The sequence below is a fragment of the Cynoglossus semilaevis genome, chromosome 1, assembly GCF_000523025.1.
Source record: "Cynoglossus semilaevis isolate Cse_v1.0 chromosome 1, Cse_v1.0, whole genome shotgun sequence".
Lineage (NCBI taxonomy): Eukaryota > Metazoa > Chordata > Actinopteri > Pleuronectiformes > Cynoglossidae > Cynoglossus > Cynoglossus semilaevis.
Window position 1 is genome coordinate 14,904,198 of NC_024307.1, and position 21,056 is coordinate 14,925,253.

General features: G+C 39.5%; 4 protein-coding genes across 7 annotated transcripts in view; 1 reads left to right on the forward strand and 3 right to left on the reverse strand.

Moving 5' to 3' along the window:
- Positions 1 to 594, reverse strand: part of LOC103380750 (uncharacterized) — a 4,427-nt gene extending 3,833 nt beyond the window's left edge. Inside the window, exons 1-2 of the mRNA XM_008312824.3 lie at positions 436 to 594; positions 76 to 191 (exon numbers count right to left, since the gene is read on the reverse strand). Of these exons, the coding sequence (XP_008311046.1) occupies positions 76 to 191; positions 436 to 442 (123 nt within the window). The 5' untranslated portion in view covers positions 443 to 594. The remainder of the gene's footprint in view (positions 1 to 75; positions 192 to 435) is intronic.
- Positions 595 to 2,107: 1,513 nt separating this feature from the next.
- coq8ab (coenzyme Q8A, genome duplicate b) lies at positions 2,108 to 10,868 on the forward strand. 4 transcript variants are annotated; one of them, XM_025061809.1, is made up of 16 exons: positions 2,108 to 2,412; positions 3,235 to 3,388; positions 4,215 to 4,505; positions 4,641 to 4,707; positions 5,754 to 5,846; positions 6,141 to 6,269; positions 7,018 to 7,103; positions 7,175 to 7,315; positions 7,447 to 7,528; positions 7,668 to 7,761; positions 8,642 to 8,783; positions 9,081 to 9,188; positions 9,292 to 9,357; positions 9,730 to 9,816; positions 10,118 to 10,514; positions 10,583 to 10,868. In XM_025061809.1, exons 2-15 carry the CDS (start codon positions 3,254 to 3,256, stop codon positions 10,418 to 10,420), a joined length of 1,824 nt encoding a protein of 607 aa, XP_024917577.1. In that variant the 5' UTR covers positions 2,108 to 2,412; positions 3,235 to 3,253; the 3' UTR covers positions 10,421 to 10,514; positions 10,583 to 10,868. The 4 variants fall into 4 exon arrangements, with proteins under 4 accessions (XP_024917577.1, XP_024917582.1, XP_024917584.1 ...); XM_025061814.1 differs by having other exon boundaries at positions 2,108 to 2,406; XM_025061816.1 differs by having other exon boundaries at positions 2,108 to 2,400.
- A 1,016-nt stretch (positions 10,869 to 11,884) lies between these two features.
- LOC107990220 (zinc transporter 2-like) lies at positions 11,885 to 15,306 on the reverse strand. Its single transcript, XM_017042756.2, has 4 exons — positions 14,430 to 15,306; positions 13,461 to 13,669; positions 12,076 to 12,222; positions 11,885 to 11,898 (listed from the first exon to the last, which is right to left on the reverse strand). Exons 1-4 carry the CDS (start codon positions 14,489 to 14,491, stop codon positions 11,885 to 11,887), a joined length of 432 nt encoding a protein of 143 aa, XP_016898245.1. The 5' UTR covers positions 14,492 to 15,306.
- Positions 15,307 to 15,342: 36 nt separating this feature from the next.
- LOC103380770 (dnaJ homolog subfamily C member 5-like) lies at positions 15,343 to 19,650 on the reverse strand. The gene is made up of 7 exons (XM_017035234.2): positions 19,399 to 19,650; positions 18,961 to 19,090; positions 17,616 to 17,829; positions 16,906 to 17,050; positions 16,633 to 16,689; positions 16,348 to 16,407; positions 15,343 to 16,030 (listed from the first exon to the last, which is right to left on the reverse strand). The coding sequence occupies exons 2-7, from the start codon at positions 19,071 to 19,073 to the stop codon at positions 15,957 to 15,959; spliced, it is 663 nt and encodes a 220-aa protein (XP_016890723.1). The 5' UTR covers positions 19,074 to 19,090; positions 19,399 to 19,650; the 3' UTR covers positions 15,343 to 15,956.
- Positions 19,651 to 21,056: the final 1,406 nt, after the last annotated feature.

Here is a 21,056-nt window from a genome sequence, read left to right on the forward strand (position 1 = left end):
ATCGTCACCTTCCCCACCCCCCCCATTAGAAGTTAGCCATTGTCTTCCTAATCCTCTCTTTTTTATTGCCCCTACCCCCAGAGCCTTGGGTTCAGCCTCCAGATATTTCTGTGCTCTTTGGTGATTCTGCTGGAAGCTGACAGCGACCAGAGGGCTCTGCGCCGGGGTGGTGTCCTCCTTGACGACTTCCTCTGGGACAGTGACATGAAGAAAGAAAAAAAGAGAAAAACTCCTGTAAGTTCATGAAACTTTGTTGTTAACAGAAACAGCCAGTGGAGAACATGCTGCTGCAGAGGAGGCTGAAGTGGTGAACAGAACAGACACATCTGGACTCCATCAAACCAGACAAACAACACTGGTCTCTGTGCCGCTGACCCTCACTGTCCACATGGAAATATCTGGAATATTAGCTTTAACATATTTGTTTCTTTTTACCTTCCATGATATCAGTCTATGGGAGAGGATTTCTTTTTCCTCTCTTTCTTCCAGGTTCTGCTTCTCCACCAAATGCTGAGCTGCTGCAGCCTAAAGTTTTGCGAAACACTTGAAGAAGAAGACGGAAAAAGTCCCGCCCTACGTCCTCCACTGCAACCTGATTCCTACGGCTCACTTCCTCTCTGCCTCTTTGCTAGACTGATAGGGATTCTAATGGTCTTGGTGAAATGACTTGTGCTGGAACTTCAATTGTGTTGGAAAATGTTTCACCTACATTTCATTCAAACAAATGTGCAATTGAAAGAGACCCTGGAAAATCTTTAAAAATCTACAGGGGAATAATAAAAGAAAGAATATTTTAAAAACAGAGAATTGTTTGTTCTGTAAGATACAAACCAAGCAAGATATTTTGCTAATGTTATCGTTTATCATTGTAAGAAGTTTAAAGACAACTTCAACTGGGTGCATTTTTATTGGTCTATTTTAATATGTTATTCCAACAGATAACAGTTTTGGAGATTTTTTCTGCCGGTTTGTTTGTTTAATTTGTGCTGATCTTTTCCTTTTTAACTAAGAAGCAGAAACTAGTGAAACAGCTGCCTTTAGAGAACATCTGTCTGGAAACTGATTCACCAGCTCTGGCTCCAGAAAAACAGGTGAGATATTTTCCTCTTCGACCCATTTTTAAATTAAAAGATGTTTCCAAAAATGACAACACGTACCTCTAGTATATTCAATTAAAATCTGCTCAAGTTTTTTATATATATTATTTTTAAAAACATGAAATATGAAACATGCTGCCGCTGATGAAACCTGTTCTTTTATCACCATTTGTGACATTCTAGAACAAATAAAGATGACGAAACACGATTTCACACAGGTGTTGTGTATTTCTCGTGTGTGTGTGATGGATTAGAGTCCTTCATCCACACTGTGTCATGTCACGTACACAGCAGCTCGGTGTCAACAGTCGTTCTGTCTTTCTTTTCCACACGTTCACGCCATTGTTGGACAAACGTTTGCGACGTGACGCTGATTTAAAATGTATATCACTGTCAGTCTGAGCTCAGTGCAGCAGTGAAACCCCACCACTGATGTCACTGTTGTTGACCTTTATAATAACTGATGATTTTTAACAGGGTCTGGATCATTTACAGTAGATGATATTGGTATATTAATACAATAAATTTAAAAATACTTATGCTTTTCTATTAAATTTACAGTCAGTCTTGGTCAAAAACCTTTAGCATAAATATTATAAACAAATGAAACATAAAATATTTTTAATTGCAATGTGTAATATAAAATAGATAAAACATATACCTAATTTTCTATAATTTGATTCGTATTAAAAGTATATTTATTATTATTAAGAGTAATCTTTTAAATGACGTAAAATAAATCTGCAACATTTTCTAAAAAAATGTATTTGAAGCAGTCACAATTAAATCTTTAAGAAAAAGACAAATACATGTAAAAACATTCTATCGAGCTTTCATTTTGTACTTTGTTTTAAATTATTATTTATTATAAAATGTAACGATGTTGTGTCGTGCATTGTTTTTGAATCATATTTCATGTCATGTCATTTTTCCTACATCGTGTGTGAACAAATCCGAGGTTTCTCGAACGGCTCACTGGTGTGTACTTCACGGACCGCCCTGACACGTCAGCCTCGCCTCTCCCGCGCCTCAGCAGCGACTGACAGCGTGATTGACCACTGAATCTCACCGTCCGGGTCCAGACCAGCGGCTGAACTTTACCTCATTGGCTGCTGGTTTTTAAACTACCCTCGGGGGTGGCTTTGGGGGCAGAATCTGGGTGTCCTTCAGCATTCTGTCAGCTACTCATCTTCGAGTATTTATGTTGACTATAAAAACTAAACTTTTTTATTTCAACAATAAGGAGTGTTTTTGTTCAGCCGTTGAACCCATGTCTGTAGGAGCTGACTGGAACTGCCCGCTGGTACAGGTACAGGTTTGAATCTTCGTGTCAGTTCACTGTGGCTTCACCTAATTCCTAAATAGTTAAAGTCACTTTTATGATTCGCGGTTTGTTTTTGAGATGAACTACCTACCTCTGTCTAAGTGTTGAGTTTAGGTAATGTTTGCAACACTCTCCGAGTGTTAGGCTGTGGTGGAGTTGGTATGTTGAGGATGAACTGTTTGCTGCTTTAGAACATCAGTAACAGGGGCGTCTTAAAGGTTTTTGGGGGCGCCGGCTTGGAGGTCGGAAAGGGGCCTCAAGATTACAACTTTTCAGCCACACTAAAATTTGAAACTACCAAACATATTCTGTTCTGTGCAGTTTTAAAAATCCAGCTGTTTTGAAATGTTCCTTTACATTTTAGAAAAATGACTTAAATAATAATTTAATCAACAGACGTATTTAGCCCTTGAATTTACAATATTTTCATTATTTTAAAATAAGCATTTTCTGCCCTTCAGGGTATTGCAAGAAATAACTTGTATGTACGGGTAAATGATATTTGTGAACGTTTTGTTAAATTTTTTTGCCATATTTCATGTGCAACGATGCCTCCTAAAGAGTTGATCTATAAGTATATAATATAATAACTAACGCTTCCCTACTTTGCGAGTTTTAGCCTATTGCGGAACGTAACCTCTGCGATAGATGAAGGACCTCTGTATATTCCTTCACACAGACTGGTTGTATATGTTGTCTGCAGTTTAATGTCTGTGTTAAATCAGGCGTCAACTCTGTGTCTCGACTACGATGCTGAGACAAACAAAAGGTTTCATCTCATCTGTCTTTAACCTAAAGCCCTTGACTCAGCAGGTCTGAGTCTCTGGTCACAATGACAGCAGACTCCGTGGTCAGGAGGGGTCTGACCTGGATGAAGCAGGCGGCGGCCACAGCTCCAGCGGGCGTCCTGCCCCGCATCAGGAACCACAGGCTGGTCAACTTCCATCAGGCTGCCAGATCAGGACGGGTGAGCGGTCAGCTGTGTCTCTGTGTGAGTGGCTGTGGAGGTTCACAGACCAAATCCAAACCACAGCTGTGGAGCTGGGACACTGAGTTAAATTCCAAATACCTGCTAATTCTGACTAATGAATTCTATCCAAAATAAGAGTTTTAAAATTATCTCAGTGATGGAAATAACAATGACCACTAACGCTTTCTGAATAAATAGCCAGAAAAACTCTACTCTGACTTTTTTTTTGGGAATACTTAACTCTACTCTGACTTTTTTTTTGGGAAGTTTTATTTGAACTTAAATTCCATGGCTATGAGCAAACTGTGCAAGAAAGATATTTCTTATCTCTGCAGTATAAACATCACTATCACCGCACCTCAAACATGGTGCTGTATATTAAACCGAAAATATGTCTGTATGTGTATATATATATTTACATATATGTATATATTTATATACATACAAATATTTATTCATGAATGGAATAGTTGCTGTTTTACTGTGAGTTTTCTGATAAATTAAGATTTAAAAGGTCAGAGATGAAAATTGAATGTATTTATTTGCATTGAAAAATTGTATCATTTGATAAACACTTGACAAATATTTGTAATTACATCCCAGTCTGTGTTCTTCTAATTCCACTCATGGACCGTAGTCATACCTACTGTAATACTTCAACAGTCTGAGGAAGATGAACCAGGAGGACTGTGACGTTCAGTTGGTTCAGTCTTTGTCGTTGTCTGTTGGTCAGGTTCAGTCCTCAGTAGATGGACTTTTATCAGTTTGTTTGTCACTAAACAACTCTTTAACTTCCTCTTCCTCCTGTTTCTTCTTCATCCAGGGCATGTTGAGCCAACACCAGGGGGCCTGCGTCCACAGAGCCACCGCTCTAAAGACTCTGTGCAGGGATCCGACCGTGGCAGGGTTTTTTAGCACCTGTGTTGTCGGAGGTTCACACGCTGCTAACAGGAAACATCTCCTGTACCACAGAGACCGGACCGCTGGTCGTCTGTTCTCTGGACACTCCAGATTATTGAACCAGGACAATTCCACAGTGGGACGTTTGACGTCGGAGGACGTCAGTAAAGCAAGGAACGTCAAAAAGACAGACTTCAAGCAACATAAACAAGTGGTAGATTATTCAATATACTTTTCCACACTTTTGGTTTTTATTCTCATTATTGTTAATAATGACAAATTTAAAGAGGATTTCTGTCCTTTTTCTTTTTTTTTACCTTAAATCTGTCTGGGTTTTTTTTTATTTCAGCTCAGTGAAAAAGCCAGGGAGAGTAAGGTTCCAGTGACACGGATTGGAAGACTGGTGTCTTTTGGAGGTACTTTTTTAAAAAAAATTCTTATTTTACCCCTAATTTTTGTCTTGAAGTATCGTGGCATTGATCGTCCAGAAATTGCTCATCGTGGAGACTGCAGAGGTCCAGTTGTTAGACAGTCCAATCAGAACAGAGTTTCCATTTATTCTGCACGATCATCTCTAGTGTTGTGAGTTGCAGCGAGCTGGAAAGGTGTAATCAAGGTGTTCTGTAGCGCCCCCTTTTTGCAGATAGGACTATTGCCTGTCAGTTACAGGGAAATAAAATCAGTGGAATTCTCACTGTGGCACATATAAAGAAAAATATGATTTTCTTTTTTTTTTTACCCCTTTCTGTAATCAGCTCCACAGCCCACTGGAGGGGCCCAGCCCCCACTTTGGGAACCCCTGTGGTTGTTATAACTACTTAGAGCAGATAACTGGATTTGTGACCTTGAGCTCCGACTGTGACCTCTGGGTCTCGACGCCTGTGTTTTCGGACCATGTGTGAGTCCTGAGAAAGTGCAAGCTTGGCACAAACGTATGGAATCAAGCACAGCAGCGTGTTGTAAACACAAACATCTGACTGACGCCTGTTTGAGGTCAAGGAGACTGTCCTTTATTTATTCATGTTTAAAGATGTCTGTCTTTCTAAGAGAGTCAGGTTTATGTTTACTGTCGATACAAGCTGAAACTCTCCATTGTATTCTTGAAATCGAAATATTGTGTTGAAATCACTTCCTTCCTCGAAGTTGGTTTCACATGCAGTTTTTTATACCAGTGAAGTTGTATTTGTTAGAAACATTGTTTAACTTTAACTTTGCAGCGTTCCTCAGATCAGGGACTTCGTATCCTTGTGATAGTCCAACTAAAAAGTAGCAGCTCTTCTTTGGTTGAATGGTTTTGGGGTGTATTTTTGCCCTGACCTCTGGATTATTCTCCCCTCTAGCTGCTGATGACTGGTATCACTTCCTTTTGTTGTTGATCTTGTTATCAGGTGAAAAGGGAAGGAAGTAGGACAGAGTCTCTCTGCTCCAAAGTCTGTCAATCATTGGTTACGTTTTTCCACAGGTCTGGCCGTAGGGCTGGGGATCGGAGCCATCGCTCAGATGATGAAGAAGAACTTTAAACCACAGGAAGGTGATGAAGAGGATGGTGATGATGGTGATGTTTGTGGCTTTGTCTGTTGACTAGATGTGATGAGTTTTAATCATTCAGATTAAATGGTTGTATTCCACCCTGGTGTCTTAGAGGTCATAGGTCATCTGTTGAGGTTTAATTGAAACATTGATCTTCAAAACAGCATGAAAGCCAGTTCTCTTCTCCCTTGTTGTGAAAGTTAAAATAGTCAATTAGGTTAAATTACACAAGTATTAATTACATCATATTAAAATACTCCATCTGAATATACAGCTGTGTCTCTGCTACAATATTGACTTTTTTTTTCTTTAATTGAAGATAACAAAAAGAAAGCCATTCTGGATTCCAGCTCGTTTCTCTCTGAAGCCAATGCTGAAAGAATCGTGCGGACGCTCTGCAAAGTCCGAGGTGCTGCTCTGAAACTGGGCCAGATGCTGAGTATTCAAGGTGAAGTATGTTCTCATGTCAAATATTACTACAGGTTTTTGACCCTGTCTTATAGGATGTGTTTTTATTTAGAACTCACAGAAGAGTCTGATCACAGCGTCAGGTTTCATCACAACACTTTTTAACATCTGTGACTCAGACTTAATGGAAAAGACCAGCAGGGAAATGTCACCTCTGAAAATAACCCTAATCATAAGCCATGAGATAAACACAATAGGTTCAATTCCAGCTGAGCTACAGTAGGAAACAGAGCCTGACACTGACACACCCGTGACTGCCTTTGACTGAACAGCTGAGCTGCAGAGATGTGTCTGTTGGCCTCTGCTCCACTTGGTGTCAGTCACCGACAATGACTTGAACTGGAGTCAAAGAGTTGAGTTTGTTTTGGCAGACGGAGACCTGGAAATACTTTCAAAAGTCACAGCCACATACAGTACAGGACGTCCACACGGTTCTGTGAAGAATATGTGATTATTATCAGTCAACCTAAATATTACATGAATTAGTTAAATGGTAGAAAACAGCCATTTATTGAAGGTAACATTGTGCTGTGGCTGGTAATCTGGTTTCAAAATGCTACACTTTCAGCAAAATACAGCATGAGCAGCTACTGTGTTGGATGGAAACAGCATGAATGAGTGAATTATTTCAAGAAATGTTTCCTCAGGACATCAGTGAAATCAGTGACCTGTGATCTGACAACGTTATAGTCAAAACCCTGTTCATCTTTGTCACTCCTCTGCTTCAGACGATGCTTTCATTAACCCTCAGTTGGCCAAAGTCTTTGAGCGTGTTCGTCAGAGTGCAGACTTCATGCCGACCAAGCAGATGATGGTACAGTGTGTCCTGATCGACCCCTGTCCCAGTGAAGCAGTGAAGTCTTTACTGAACGTCTGTCTTTATAGAGAGTCATCAGCAGCGACCTGGGCCCAGACTGGAGGGAACGGCTGCAGGACTTCGAGGAAAAGCCGTTTGCTGCCGCATCCATCGGACAGGTGCATCTTGGGAGGCTGAAGGACGGCAGAGAGGTGGCCATGAAGATCCAGGTGAGTGAGTAAGTGACTGACTGACTGACTGACTGACTGACTGACTGACTGACTGGGTGAGTGTAGTACTTCCAAAGTGACAGAGGTCAAATCCACCCTGTGATGAAGCACCGTTGACTTTTTCCTCTCAGTATCCTGGTGTGGCCAAAAGTATCAACAGTGACGTGAACAACATCATGGCAGTCCTGAGTTTGAGCAACGCTCTGCCTGAAGGTAAACGTGCACCGGAGATTTGATCGTTTCTCTGTTATCAGCTGCTTCTGTCTGATTCCTCTGACCTCTACAGTGAAAACCTGGAATGTCCTAATGTCCAACCTTTCATTTATGGTCCAACATCTGCTCTGGTTCCCAGGTTTGTTCCCTGAGCATCTGATCCAGGTCATGAGTCGGGAGCTGGCTCTGGAGTGTGATTACATAAGAGAAGCCCAGTGTGCCAGGAACTTCCAGTGAGTGTTCACTTTTATTTACTTTAGATGGACATCTGACTCTTTTTTTTGTTTTGTTTTTTTCTGCTGCCTGTGTAGTTTTTCTCCCCTGATTGTAGTATATTATTATATAATATTTCCCGATGTTAGTTGCCTCTGTATTTATCACACATCCCAGACTTCCATGCTGCTGAACTTTTCTATTATATTTTAATTTTTGTAGTACGGAAAAGATGCAGGAAGACAATGATGTCATTTACTGTAGGTGTTCATTAAACCCACTCGACTATTCTATGTCTCTCTCTCTCTCTCTCTATGGTTACTATATGAAAGAAAAACTTTATTTAAAAAATTTAATTCAACCCCATTGTGGAATTGTATCTAATCTGAGAGAATAAGTAACTAATTTCAACACTTGCGAGAAAAAAGTCGCTTTGCAGCTTGTTTCTGATGCCCCCTAGTGGCCTTTGTGACTTTTTTATGTTCTTTAAAACTGAGATTTCCCGATGTTAGTTGCCTCTGTATTCTATCCAGTTGATTTAAAATGAGTTAAACATTGACCTCAGACCTGACGTTGAAGGTGTGGATATTTTGAACTAAACCTTAAACCAGGAGCAGTGGATCCTACTGAAGGTTTGAGACAGTGTTGACGGCTGGCTTAAAGCACTCAGCCCTGCCTGGGATTTGAACCAGCAGTCCTCTAATTACATCATGTGAAATAAGAGAGACTTTTACAACTCCTCAGCTGTAGATAAAAACTTCAGGGCTGTTAAAGCAGGAAGCTGCTAATATTAGCTTAGCAGAATATTATAACAACCTCGTGAGTATATTATTTATAGCTAAAATAGCCGAGATTACAAACCTCTGTTGTTTGTTTGTTTGTTTGTTTGTGTGTTTGCAGGCAGCTGCTGAAAGGTCACCCCTTCTTCTACGTCCCTGATGTGATTGATGATCTGAGCAGCCGACATGTCCTCACCACCACGCTGGTGCCTGGTGTCCCTCTGGACAAGCTCACCGAGCTCTCGCAGGACCTCAGGAATGAGGTAAGAATGAGACACGTCCTGGAAACCCTGGAAAGTAGGGATCCAAATTTTCCAGTCATGTTGAACCAAAAGTAAAATGAGGGTGCAGTGATTCCTAATTTCCTGGAAATGATACTGTAAGCATTTCCAGGAAATTAGGAATCACTGCACCCTCATTTTGTCCGGTTTAATTAATTGTGTGCAAAAAGTTTGTTCTGTCATGTCGTCTCTAGAGGGTGCTGTTGCACATACTGGTGTGACAACTGATTCTTTTTCAGTATTTTAGCTAACATGTTTTTTTACTTTTGGTCTCGTCAGATTTGTGAACAGATCCTGATTCTGTGCCTCAGGGAACTGTTTGAGTTCAGATACATGCAGACGGATCCAAACTGGTCCAACTTCTTCTTTGATCATCAGAGACACAAGGTCAGATTTGTTTTTTTTGTTGGTTTTTTATGTACCTGCCTATGAACAGTTTTTCAAGCATTTTATTTAAAGAAAATCTGTTTTTCTTACTTCCTGTCTTCAGGTGGCGCTGTTGGATTTTGGAGCCACACGAGGTTTTGACAAGAGTTTCACTGACAACTATATCGAGGTACGACGGTACTTTTCAAAGTTGGATTAGTATTTTACATTTGTACAGGTTGCAGTATTATGTAGTTGATACTATTTGAAAATTTAGAAAAATGCAGTCACAGTTGTTATCACGTAAATAAAAATAGTCTTTATTATTATAGTTTTTGTATAATAACAAACTACCATGATCATGATCATGTAATATTACTACATTACTTCAAAAATGACCAAACCTTTTTTTTTTTAATTTTAAATGTATGGATTTAGGTTTAAATCCACCTTCCACCGTCCACACCCAACCCCAGCTAGTGCCAGGTGTAACAACTGTACCACACCCAATGAAGAGAAAGTCTGAAAAGTCTTTTTTATCATGACTACTTTCTCTGAGCAGATCATTAAGGCGGCTGCAGACCGAGACAGAGACGGCGTCCTACAGAAATCCAGAGAGATGAAGTTTCTCACAGGATATGAGACCAAGGTAAATAAACACACACAGACATCAACATTACAGGGTTGGACACCTCATCTTCAAGTCAAGGACGTGCCGGAGGGAACGCAGTCAGTCAGGGGCCAACAGTTGTACAAATGTAAGGCTGACCTCTACTGGTTGCCAGAGGAAAGTGCAAAAAATAAAAAGTGTAATTTAAACTTCTAAATGTTTTTTATATAAACACAATGCATATATACAGTGTGTTTATTTATATATATATATATATGTATATATATATATTTAATAATGTAGTATTATATTTATGTCAACTTTCAACATTCTGTTTTAGTCGATGGAAAACGCACACGTGGACGCTGTGATGATCCTGGGCGAGGCCTTCTCCTCCTCAGAGCCCTTTGACTTCGGACACCAGAGCACCACCGAGCGCATCCACAGCCTCATCCCAGTGATGCTGAGGGAGCGGCTGACGCCTCCTCCTGAGGAGACCTACTCCCTCCACAGGAAGATGGGCGGCTCCTTCCTCATCTGCTCTAAGCTCAAAGCTCAGATCGCCTGTAAGAACATGTTCCAGGAGGCCTACATGAACTACTGGAAAGACGGAGGACGGGTCGAAGCAGTAGCACGAGGGTAAGAAGGGTTTTAAAATAAAACAAACAAACAAAAAATCGACATTTTACTGATGTTTGACCTTTGACCTATAAACTTTGTCTCCTGTGAAGAGATGTTTAGAACTTGTCCAGATCATTACCATCATATTGTTAGATTTTCTTTGTCTTGCCCCAAAGTAGCAAAGAGAAGATAAAAACAAAGATTAATGCAAAAACTTTTTAAAGAAACGTATTAATTATGAAAACTGCCATTTTATTATCCACATGCTAATGGTTACAACATATCTCATCTGGACCAGGACTTTACTGAAGACTGACTATATATCCAAATGATTTGTGTCTATTTGTACTGTTTAGTGTTTTCTATGACATGTACATCATGATGCTTAATGGTTTTTGAAAAACTGCATTTAATGTGACATCCAGGATTCTCAGTTTTAAATAAACTGGCCCTGATTTTGCATAAAAAAATCTGCTTAAATGCACGCAATTTAATTTATTATATATATTTGTTATTTATTGACTTTTTAAATTTTAAAACCACAAAAACTCCCAGAAGTCCTGTAAATTATTATTTTTGGCTCAAGATTCAACATTCAGTACAAAATGATTTTGCACAAACTTGATGGAAAGACCTTACTGTCTTAAAACTTTTAAATTAGATTTATAGAATCTTCGTAGATCCTTCAAATATTGAATGTGTAAAACCACAGCTAAAGCAAGAAAGAGAGTCACAAAATAAGAAATTAAATATATTATATACTGTGAATATATGTGTATATATATATATATACAGTATATATGTGTGTGTGTGTATATATATACATACACATTTCACACAATCTACATTCACAATTGTGTGTGAATAAACAAATTAGCTGTAAATAAATAGGGGATTGTTGGTAGTTTGTAGTTGACTGGCCATTGGAAAAGGAAAAGGTACAAGTTTATACATGTTAGTAATTAAACCAGATGTCAGGTGTTTTATATTAAACTTTGTTTAGTTAAAACATACAGAACAATCCAACTGAGAGTCAGAATCTCTTCGAGGTTCTGGCCAGGTCAGTATCTGTCTATGACACCCTGCAGTACCTCTGTCTGCCAGGGGTCACAGTAAAAGACTTCAATATTAAATAAGCTAGAGCAGTGGTTCTCAAACTCTGGTACTCAAGCGCTCTCTAGTGGTACGTGGGGAAAATTCATAATTTCACCTTTACATTTTCAGTTGAATAAATCTGAAACATACCATGCACAATTAATACAACATTTAAACTTAAACATCTTTCTAAACATCTCTCCTGTGGTGGAAGCTAACAGTGAAGGCCTCTGCTGCTGTATTCTAATGTTGGTCATCATGGTGGGACTCAGAGAGGTCAAGGTTTTCTCAGGTGGGACAGAGTAGAAAAAGTTGGAGAACCACTGGTCTAGAGAGATGAAAGTAGGTTTATTCAGTCAGAGAAGCTCCACCTCTAGTGGGCGTCATCTTCTCAAGTGGAATCACCTGGTGAGGAGAACATTGCTCATGTGAAAGGTTGGTGGAGGCTGGTTGAAGAAGTGTTTGTGTTTTGGCCACAGACGACAGAAGTGAAAGATGTCGTCAGTGTTAACCTGGACTGAGGTAATCTAACTGAGACATTGACTCTTAGCATGTGTGACTAAAGTGTACGGTGTGTCTGACCTGCTCGATGCCATCCAAAGGTCATGGTGTGGGTTGGTGGTCTGGATGAGATCCACAGAGAGAAGATGCTGATCAAGATGCTGCCGAAGTCGGTGAGAAGGTGGGCCGCGTCAGTCATGATGGCCAGACTGTGGGCAGCATATCCACCTACAGGTGAGGGAATGACACTACATATGAATAACTGTCTGATAGTTGCTAACATTAGCGTCACATTAGCTTTAGTTAGCATTTCTGTGTCTTGTGGGAATGACAAGCAACGTTCAAACAAACGATCTAAACTGAGGTGTAAAAATATTAGAGTCCAGTTACCTAACTTTTTACAGCAATCTTAAGCAGTGTGTTATTAGGTTCATAGATTCAAGCACTACGGTAGAGCAGCAGTGACGTAACATCAATTAATCAGTAAACAACATTCGTTAACAATAAATTGCACCGGTGCAGTACCATAAATGTGCAGCCAGAGGGCAGGGAATTCACGTTGAATCGAGTGGCTGTGTGACGTCTTTGTGACGTTCATGTATGTGACGACCAGAATACACCATAACGTGTCATACATTAAAATATAAATCATCATAATTTGGAGGAAAGTAGCTTCCGCTTTATCTTGCTCCTAACTTCTTCGGAACTTCTGGGCCGCTAGAAACAGCGCCCAGTCAGTGCAGCAGCCGCAGCCACCTGCTGACCTGTTGCTGACGTCAGATATGCACAAAGCAACAGAAATGTATCCACTCATCAAAAGATGTGATTAATTTGTTGCCCCAAGCCGAGTCTCTCGGTGACGGAGTGACTATCTGCACCTCCTCTTGTCTCTAAAAGTATGTAAATATACTTAAGTCATTTGTTTACAGGTTCAGTTTAAAATGCAGAACGCGTGTTTGTGCGATATATGCTGTTTGTGTTTTTGTGTTAGAATACATGACCTTTTTAATACTGGCATTGAATCACTGACGGCACCATTGTACTGGGATACTACTGTGAAACTGGCCTGGTGCGGCTCAGCCCCACCTTAGTACTGAGTGCTGCGAGGTTGGGTGTGGACAGAACTTATTATATGTCAGTGCTTTACAAATATATAAAAATATTTATGTCAATAACACAGGTCAACACGGTGGTGTTTACAGTTCCTAGTAGCAGTTCTTGATCCATAATCGAAGACTAAAAATGGTCAGTTTGGTACATTTTTTTAATAAGTAGATAGGACAAGATCAGTCCTTACTGGAAATCTTTGATATGTTTCCATATCAGTTGACGGCTAAGCCCCTGAGGCTTCTCCAACAAAGACAAATCTGTCTCAGAACTTTTTGACCAACCCATGTATGGACTTCCACATACAGTAACTTAGCGTTAGCTCCTGTGAGAGACATGGTTGATGAAAAGCCTCCTACCAATCAGTTCTCCGATCATGAAGACCAGCGTCAGGATGCAGGCTGTGTACAGCTTCCTCCTGGCTGAACGTCTCAGGTCAGCGTCACTTTTGGACATGGTCTCTGTCTCCTGACACAGAGGCTCAGGGTTCCACAGATCCAGCACAGAAGACACCTCTTCACTGGACTCTGATGTGGAATCGGAGAGTTTGTCCTCCTGACAGCTGGTCCTGACAGGAGGAAGACTTTATTTACTCTCACATCTGGGTTCAAGCTCCCTGTGTCCAGGTCAAGTCAAAGAAGGACTTTCACAGTTGACCTTGAGACTTGACTAGCCTAATTTGCACAAACCAAGATGAAAACAAAATTTTAAGGACTTTTTCTGCTTTTTTTTTGTTGTTGTTGTTGTTGCTTTTTTTCAGGTACTCTGCTGTTTGAGTTAGCTTTTGGTAGCATCTAAACTAATCTTAACTAGTCTGTAGGCCAAGTTTTTGGAATATTTACCGTCTTTTCCTCTTACTGTAAAGGTTTTCTTGAGATTTCTGGGACTGTGTTTTGGCAAATCTTTTTTTTTTTCTGTCTAGCTTAGCATTTTGCTAACCTTTTGAAGTTCCTATAAAACCTGACTGAACTTCTGGCTTTTTCACAATAATTTCAGCTAATGTGAGCCACTATTGACCAACGAAATCATTAAAATTTGAACATGTAAATGTGCGTACCTCAGGTCAGATCACAGTCAGAGGCGCAGATAAAGCACCAGTTTAAATTAACCTTTCGTAGTTTAATTTCTTAAAACAAAAACAAAGTCAAGTTTGCTACAGTAGTTTTAGAAATTATTGAGAACTTAAAACTGAGGCATTAAACGAATCACTGAAAATCAAGCACCTTCAAGGATTTCCAACCCTCTCCCAGCACCTGACCTGCTATTGTACAGAAAAGTCTATTGTTGTTTTCTGGAGCTTTTGTGATGTTAAAACAAGTTTAACCTACCAGTCCAGAGGCTCCATACGAGGCTGGATCAGACATTGTTTCTCTGAATCTGACGGCTGCATTTTCCCAGATTAACACCACTTTCAGGAATCCTGAAAGTGTAGTGTGGGAATCTGGTAAACCTGCCACCTGTGAAAACTGCATGGACTGTAGGAAAAAAAACACGAAAGGCTCAGGGCTCTGAGGAGCCAACAGTTGACAGCAGGGTGGGCGGTTCTCTGCTGCCAACGCAGGTCTAATTTGTCAGAGGTGGAGCAAAACAGCAGCCAATGACAATCGACAGGAAACCAGAGACCATCACAATATTTTCACTTTTCATATTTATTAACCAAAATTGACCAAAACTATAAATAAAGTGGTAGACATAAATCTGGGAATTTTCAGAATGAGAAAGATTTAAAAAATAAATATTTCACCTTTCCCCCATTATTTATACGCGTGTATAAATACTACACCCACAAACATATAAAATCCAAACATAAATACAATAATTCAATGTTATGTATTAAATTATGCAAAAATCATCTGGATTTACATAAAAATATAATTTAAAAAAACACCTGAAAAACCAGAGGAACCCCTGTTTATAAGCAGCTGAGTACAAATTAACAGAACACTGGAAACATTTGGCAAAGAACAGAAGTGGCTGAGTTTCACACAGAGTCAATAAAAGTTCATCATGTTACATTACAACAAATACAGGTGAAATTGATCCTGGATCTGGATCAGCTCCAGAATCCAACACCTTGTTGTTCAGAAGTTTATCCCTGAAAAGACGTCTCTCCAGACTCTGGGATCAGGTCAGAGGATGGCACAGGCAGTATTTAAATTTCTTGGCTTAAAAAGTAATTTAATAACACAATCGTCCATTGTCTTTATTTCCAAACCAAACACAATCGTCCATTGTCTTTATTTCCTAGTTTTTTGTAAAATACTACTTCTATTACTACTAACTACTAACAATAATTATACTCTGACGTTACTGCATCAAACACTGATTTTAGACGTGGAGTCTGGAAAAACAAATTACTGATGTTTTTGAAGATAGCAGTTAGGGTAATTTGACACGTGGTGGTGCTGTTTTACAAACCTGAGATCAACAACAGTCGCTCTTTTTCTGGTTCCGTGTCTGTAAAAGCAGTAAAAATGTCGAGCTAAAACTCTGAGTGAAAAATGTTTTCATCACTGTGGCAACTTTAAATATGTCCACATTAACAACCACAGTTGTCCCTGATCGTTCAACATACATCATGACTCCACATTTAAATAATAAAAACCCTCCGTATGTCAACACACGACACTGGAATGAAGTGAAAGAAACTAAGACCAAACTAAAAGTCAAATCCCTGCAAGATCAGTGCAAACAAAAGTAGTTTGTCTCTAAGGAATGTTTCCTGCAAGAAGATATCGTTTTTTTTCTGATAATTCAAAGAACATTCTAGGCATAGACATTCATCTGTGGTCGATTCAGAAACGACCGGTACCAGCTGGTTTGTACGTCAGTTTGCATAAAAACTGAGGATTCATTTAATCTATTTCTTCACTTGAACAAACAGATGAGTTGTTTCCAGGAGGTAGAATCACAACTGGACTAGCGTCACCTGGAACAGAGGGAATAAATTTAAATTAAATTCATCATCATAAAAGGAAGGTGAAGAAAACTGTTGCACTGAAATATTTTATTTGTCAGATAAAATGAAAAATATGTTTAAAATGGTAAACAAAATACAGTGTTCAGCTGTCCCCAATATGGGGGGTGGGGGCCATTAGGGGACAAGGCAAATTCAGTTTTAATATTTTCCTTGTCCTGCAGTAGATTCACAATCCTCCAATATAAAGCAGTGGACTTTTAAAATCATATCAGTAAATGTGTTGATATGGGGGCGCCCCCTATTGATAGAGAGAGGAAGAACATTACCTGGGGATCCAACAGCAGAGGATGCAGAACTGGGCTGAATGATGATGACGTGATGTCCTTCTGTGAAAACAACAACAGAAACAGCTTTAACCTATAATTGTTTATTTGACTTTCAGCTCAAGGAGGGAAAGTGAAATACAACACAGTACTACAGTACTGACTATAACTGCTGACACGAAGTCAACAAAAAAATAAAAAACAATAAATAGATAGTCCATTCTGCTCAGGCAGCAGGGGAGCTACACCACGAGTAAAATTATATTTAAATAAAACCAAAGCCTTTACCTGCGGTTTCATCTGCAGCAGCAGAGGAGCTGGGCTGAATGATGATGACGTGATCTCCTGGGGTGAAACAACAGGCAACACTTTAATAGTAACAGTGACAGTAAACACTTTGAGTTTTAACATTATACTACTGGAAAACACCGTCTGTGGACACAGCTGTGAGCCAACATGAAGAAAACACTGTCGGTTTTCACCACAGCTACAGTGGTTGGTGCATTTCCTCCATTTAGTATCGTTTCCTGTCCTAGAGTCAGAGGTGTTCCTCATCTTCACCTTCTTCCATCTCTGCCTGCAGGATGTCTGGATCTATGTAGAAGGCGTCCTCCTCCTCCTCTGACTTCCCACACTTCCCGCAGCAGAAGCAGCAGCAACAGCAGCAGCAGAAGCAGGTGAAGAGACATCCAAACACCAACAGGGCCTGGACACAGAGGTAATTGAGGGAGAGTTCAACATCACTTCCAGAAGATTAGCCACGTCTGTCGCTAACTTTAAGATAATTCCAAGCTGTTACTGGAATATGTCATTATTAAGTTAATTATTTCAGCAATTTCTTTGGCCGATTTGAGTCATTTTATTTTTTAGTTAACGTTAGATGTTTAACTAATATTTTAATTTTTTTTTGGAAAATTCTTTGCAACAATTGTTATATATTTTGACTGACAAAATGTTTTAGTAACAAGGGGTTTGGTTCTTTTGGCTTTTTGTGAGGAATGGCAACATCTGTTTTTGCATTTTTTTCACCTAGTTTTCAGCTTTTTTTTCTTTGTTTGTGCTTGCCTTTCATTACCTGTATAACTTGCCCTCGTTTTGGCTACCTTTGAGTTAAGCTATACCAAATGTGTACGTTCACATCACCTTTGTCTGTCAAGCTGTCATCACGAATATAAAACTTGTGCTACGGAAGCCCAGATGGACATTTTTGTTGAAGTTCACGTCATACAAGAACATAAAAAAGTTGCTGTCTAAGGGTTTCTGTCTCTCACCTTGAACCAACACTTGCCCATCAGGAAGTGGTATTTGACGCTTTCGTCTCCAAACTGCTCCGCCACGTAGAGGCCCATGGAGCCGTACTCATCGTAGATCTTGCGTTTGTTCTCGTCATTGAGGGTGGTGTTGGCGTTGTTGATCTCCTTGAACTTCTCAGCAGCTTCTGGGTTGTCTGGGTTCTTGTCAGGATGGTACCGTAGGGCTAATTTCCTTGGAAACCAATGACAATAGTTGATGGTTGAATGTTAAAAAGAAAGACACAAAGGTTAGAGCTCATCCAGTTGAGGATTAGACGCCTTGATTTGTCTTTTTTGTTGTTTAAATAGGAGTGGAAAGATAATATTTGGTTTAATTATAATACTAATAATAATAATAAATTGCATCCCTTATTCGTCCCACAACAGGGAAATTTACAGTGGGAGTCTTTAAAATCAACACAGGCTGCCACACGGGGCGCCATTATACATGGTTGGTACCATGGTTGGTACCACTTTAATGCCTATGAAGCATTTTATAGCCTACAAGGGTGAGTTTGCCTGCCTTAGTTAACTATTAGCCTTTTATGTTGTAACCTTTGTATTTTCTGCTACACTTAGTTAACTATTAGCCTTTTATGAGCTTATACTAATCTCTTAATGTTGTAACCTTTGTATTTTCTGCTACCTATTAGATAAAGTCGACTGTTCACATTTTATTCTAAATAATAAGGCTAATTTTGACATTTAAAACAACAATGTTTTTTTATTTTCTGTGTAAGCTAATTTTATTTTAAATAATTAATAATTCTGTTACTTCAGAGGTGCATTGAACTAACTGAGTGTGGTGCATTCAGGTCCCACAGAGAAACAGCAGCCACTGGGCCTGTGACACAGAGAAAACATGAAGCTCCAAACACAGAACAGTTTTTGTTTCTGTTTTGTATTTAACCTGAAAAAGCACTGACACATCAGTGTTTCTGTCTTACTCAGGTCTTACTGCTTACATTAAACATTTCTTTACTTTCTTTTTTCACTGCTTACATACAGAAGGACAGCAGCTCTATAGTTCTATGTCTGAGTCGCTCACATATCTCTCCATCTCAAACATGCTTGACTACATTCAACTCTGCTTTTCAAGAAACGAGTGTGAAGTCACAAAAGTCATTCGAATCATATTTGATTCAATTCAATGCATGGGATACCTTTAAAAAAAAGAGTATCTCCTACATGAAAATCATGCAGGAGCAGCTGTAATACCAAGTATACCTCTAAAGTTCAATGTAGTGTTTATGATTCTGGTAGGTCTGTAAAGTAATCATCATACAGAACCATAAAACCCACATTCCTTGCCTCTGGTGTGTACCTGTAAGCCTTCTTTATCTCCTCCGGAGAAGCTCCCTTCTCCAGACCCAGGGCTTTGTACAGACTCTCTCCTGCTCTGGACATTTTCCTCTGAGGCTCCGCCGCTCCCTCCATGATTCCCAGTTTGACAGCTGAAACATTAAACCACTGACATTACTACCAGGGTGAGGTGACAATAAATGAAACTATTTATACTATTGACACGGAAGTGGAGTTAAAAAACACGATACAATTATATCAATGGATATATATATATATATGTATGTAAAAATATATACATATATAAAAATATGTGAATATACATATGGTATTCTATATCATCATGGACGTAAACACATAATATCGTAGAGAATTAAACATATTTTTGCCTCGTGTTGAACGAATGTCACCTGACAGTGACAGCTCTGAGTCTCACTGAGTTACTGTAAACTACACTCACTGGATGAACAGAAGCCGGTGTTTTGGTTAAAATCATAGAGTCCGAGAATTCGTTTCTCCTCCTGTTTCCTGAAACTTCGTCCGAGTCCCACCTGGACCACGTCGCTGTTATTGCCGTACCTTCTCGTGGTTACATTAGGAGCCCCGTTCAGCTGAAACTGCTTTAAAACAAACTTCCTCGAACTTTCTTATAGTCTTCCTTTCCGGGCGCCTCCTGCTTCTTCTTCTTCTTCGTTGGTGTTTTACTGAGCTTGACATTCGCAGTGTTAAATGACTGCCTCCTAGAGTTGACGGACATTCTTCCAGTTCTGCTGATAGGTCACCTGTCAGTCGGTGTTTTATTAAGGCTCATTCCCTTGTTTTTTCCACGTAAACAAAAACAACAAAGAAGTTAGGTAGTCGTTAGTTTGTCAATAAGCTAGCTTCTTTAGCCAAATGTTTAAAATATCCCAACCGTCTCCTCTGTCCCCTTTTCTTCCCCGTTTTAGTGGCTTTAAAATAAATATTAAATGCAAACTATTTTAGGCAAATAAAAAAGGCATAATGTAATCATTTTTTTCCTTGGCTTCTTCTACAGAGTCCTGTATTTAAGATACGGCTAGCTAGCAAGTGTCGTTTAGTTAGTGGTTTAGTCGGTTTAGAAAAACTACTGTAGGAAGGTATTAAACTGGGTAATAAGTCATTACTGCCACCTTTTTATTTAAATCTATTTCTAATAAACAATATATCATCTACAACATATGTTCTTTCATTAATAGTTTCCTTCATATTGTTATTGTTATTATTATTATTATTATTACTCCTTCAGCTCCTTTACTAGTTACTAGTTAGACAGTTGACTATATAAAGCCTAGCTTTAAAGCTGGGGTTCTTCAACTAGTTTTTTATCGTGTATGTGTGTGCTTTTTTGTGGTATCTGGTAAACAGTCTAGTATTTCCTTGTTAGGAATAACATATCTTTTATTTACTGTACTCAGCTGAACAAGGTACTCCTTTGCTGTGGTATTTTAATTCTGCTCATACTGCTGTTTTTTGGAGCGCCAATTATTACTGCAAAAGGTATGCAGTGTTAAAAGGATGGAGAACCACTGCCTTAAACTAGTATCAACCTGTCATCCAGACTGTTAGCTGGTTCATAAATATGCAGCACTTATGGTATCACTGGTATTGTATTCACACCTGGTTTGCGCTATAAACTCTGATCTGTTTGTCTGTGTTTTGTACTGTAGTGTCCAACCTCCAGTGGCCATGTATGGTACAGCGGCCAGTGAGCACAATTGATGATGAAGGTCACCTGCCGGTGGTGCTCCATTTGAATGAATTCTCCTCATCTTCCACAGGCTGTTAGCATCTACATGACAGCTGATGCGTCTCAGTAATTTCAGGGTTTGGAGCGTGATGAGTGAGAAGTGGCACAGTGTGGGAGTGAGGAGAAGGAGCGTGTGCTCCAATCACGGCTGAGCCTCTTTAAACCCAGGCTGCTCTCCACAATCCCTGACTGTGGGTATTCTACTCCAGGGAACACAGAGTAGTATATATAGTACACTGGAGCTCAGGCCTACTTTTAAACTGCTTATACCAATATATTGTCACTACCACTGCACATATACAGTACCTGTACTTTTCCCATCAGTTTACTGAACAGTCGTGTTATATATA

Excerpts from the sequence above, each read along its gene's own strand:
- coq8ab (XM_025061809.1), top strand. The coding sequence starts at position 3,254 with ATGACAGCAGACTCCGTGGTCAGGAGGGGTCTGACCTGGATGAAGCAG. Across the intron at positions 7,316-7,446 it reads AGGTGGCCATGAAGATCCAG|TATCCTGGTGTGGCCAAAAG; the intron begins GTGAGTGAGTAA and ends TTTTCCTCTCAG. Across the intron at positions 8,784-9,080 it reads CGCAGGACCTCAGGAATGAG|ATTTGTGAACAGATCCTGAT; the intron begins GTAAGAATGAGA and ends TGGTCTCGTCAG.
- LOC107990220 (XM_017042756.2), bottom strand. The coding sequence starts at position 14,491 with ATGCAGCCGTCAGATTCAGAGAAACAATGTCTGATCCAGCCTCGTATG. Across the intron at positions 13,670-14,429 it reads CGTATGGAGCCTCTGGACTG|GACCAGCTGTCAGGAGGACA; the intron begins GTAGGTTAAACT and ends TCCTCCTGTCAG. Across the intron at positions 12,223-13,460 it reads CATGATCGGAGAACTGATTG|GTGGATATGCTGCCCACAGT; the intron begins GTAGGAGGCTTT and ends CCTCACCTGTAG.
- LOC103380770 (XM_017035234.2), bottom strand. The coding sequence starts at position 19,073 with ATGGAGGGAGCGGCGGAGCCTCAGAGGAAAATGTCCAGAGCAGGAGAG. Across the intron at positions 16,690-16,905 it reads GCAGGCAGAGATGGAAGAAG|GAGATCACGTCATCATCATT; the intron begins GTGAAGATGAGG and ends GTTTCACCCCAG. Across the intron at positions 16,031-16,347 it reads CTCTGCTGTTGGATCCCCAG|GTGACGCTAGTCCAGTTGTG; the intron begins GTAATGTTCTTC and ends CCTCTGTTCCAG.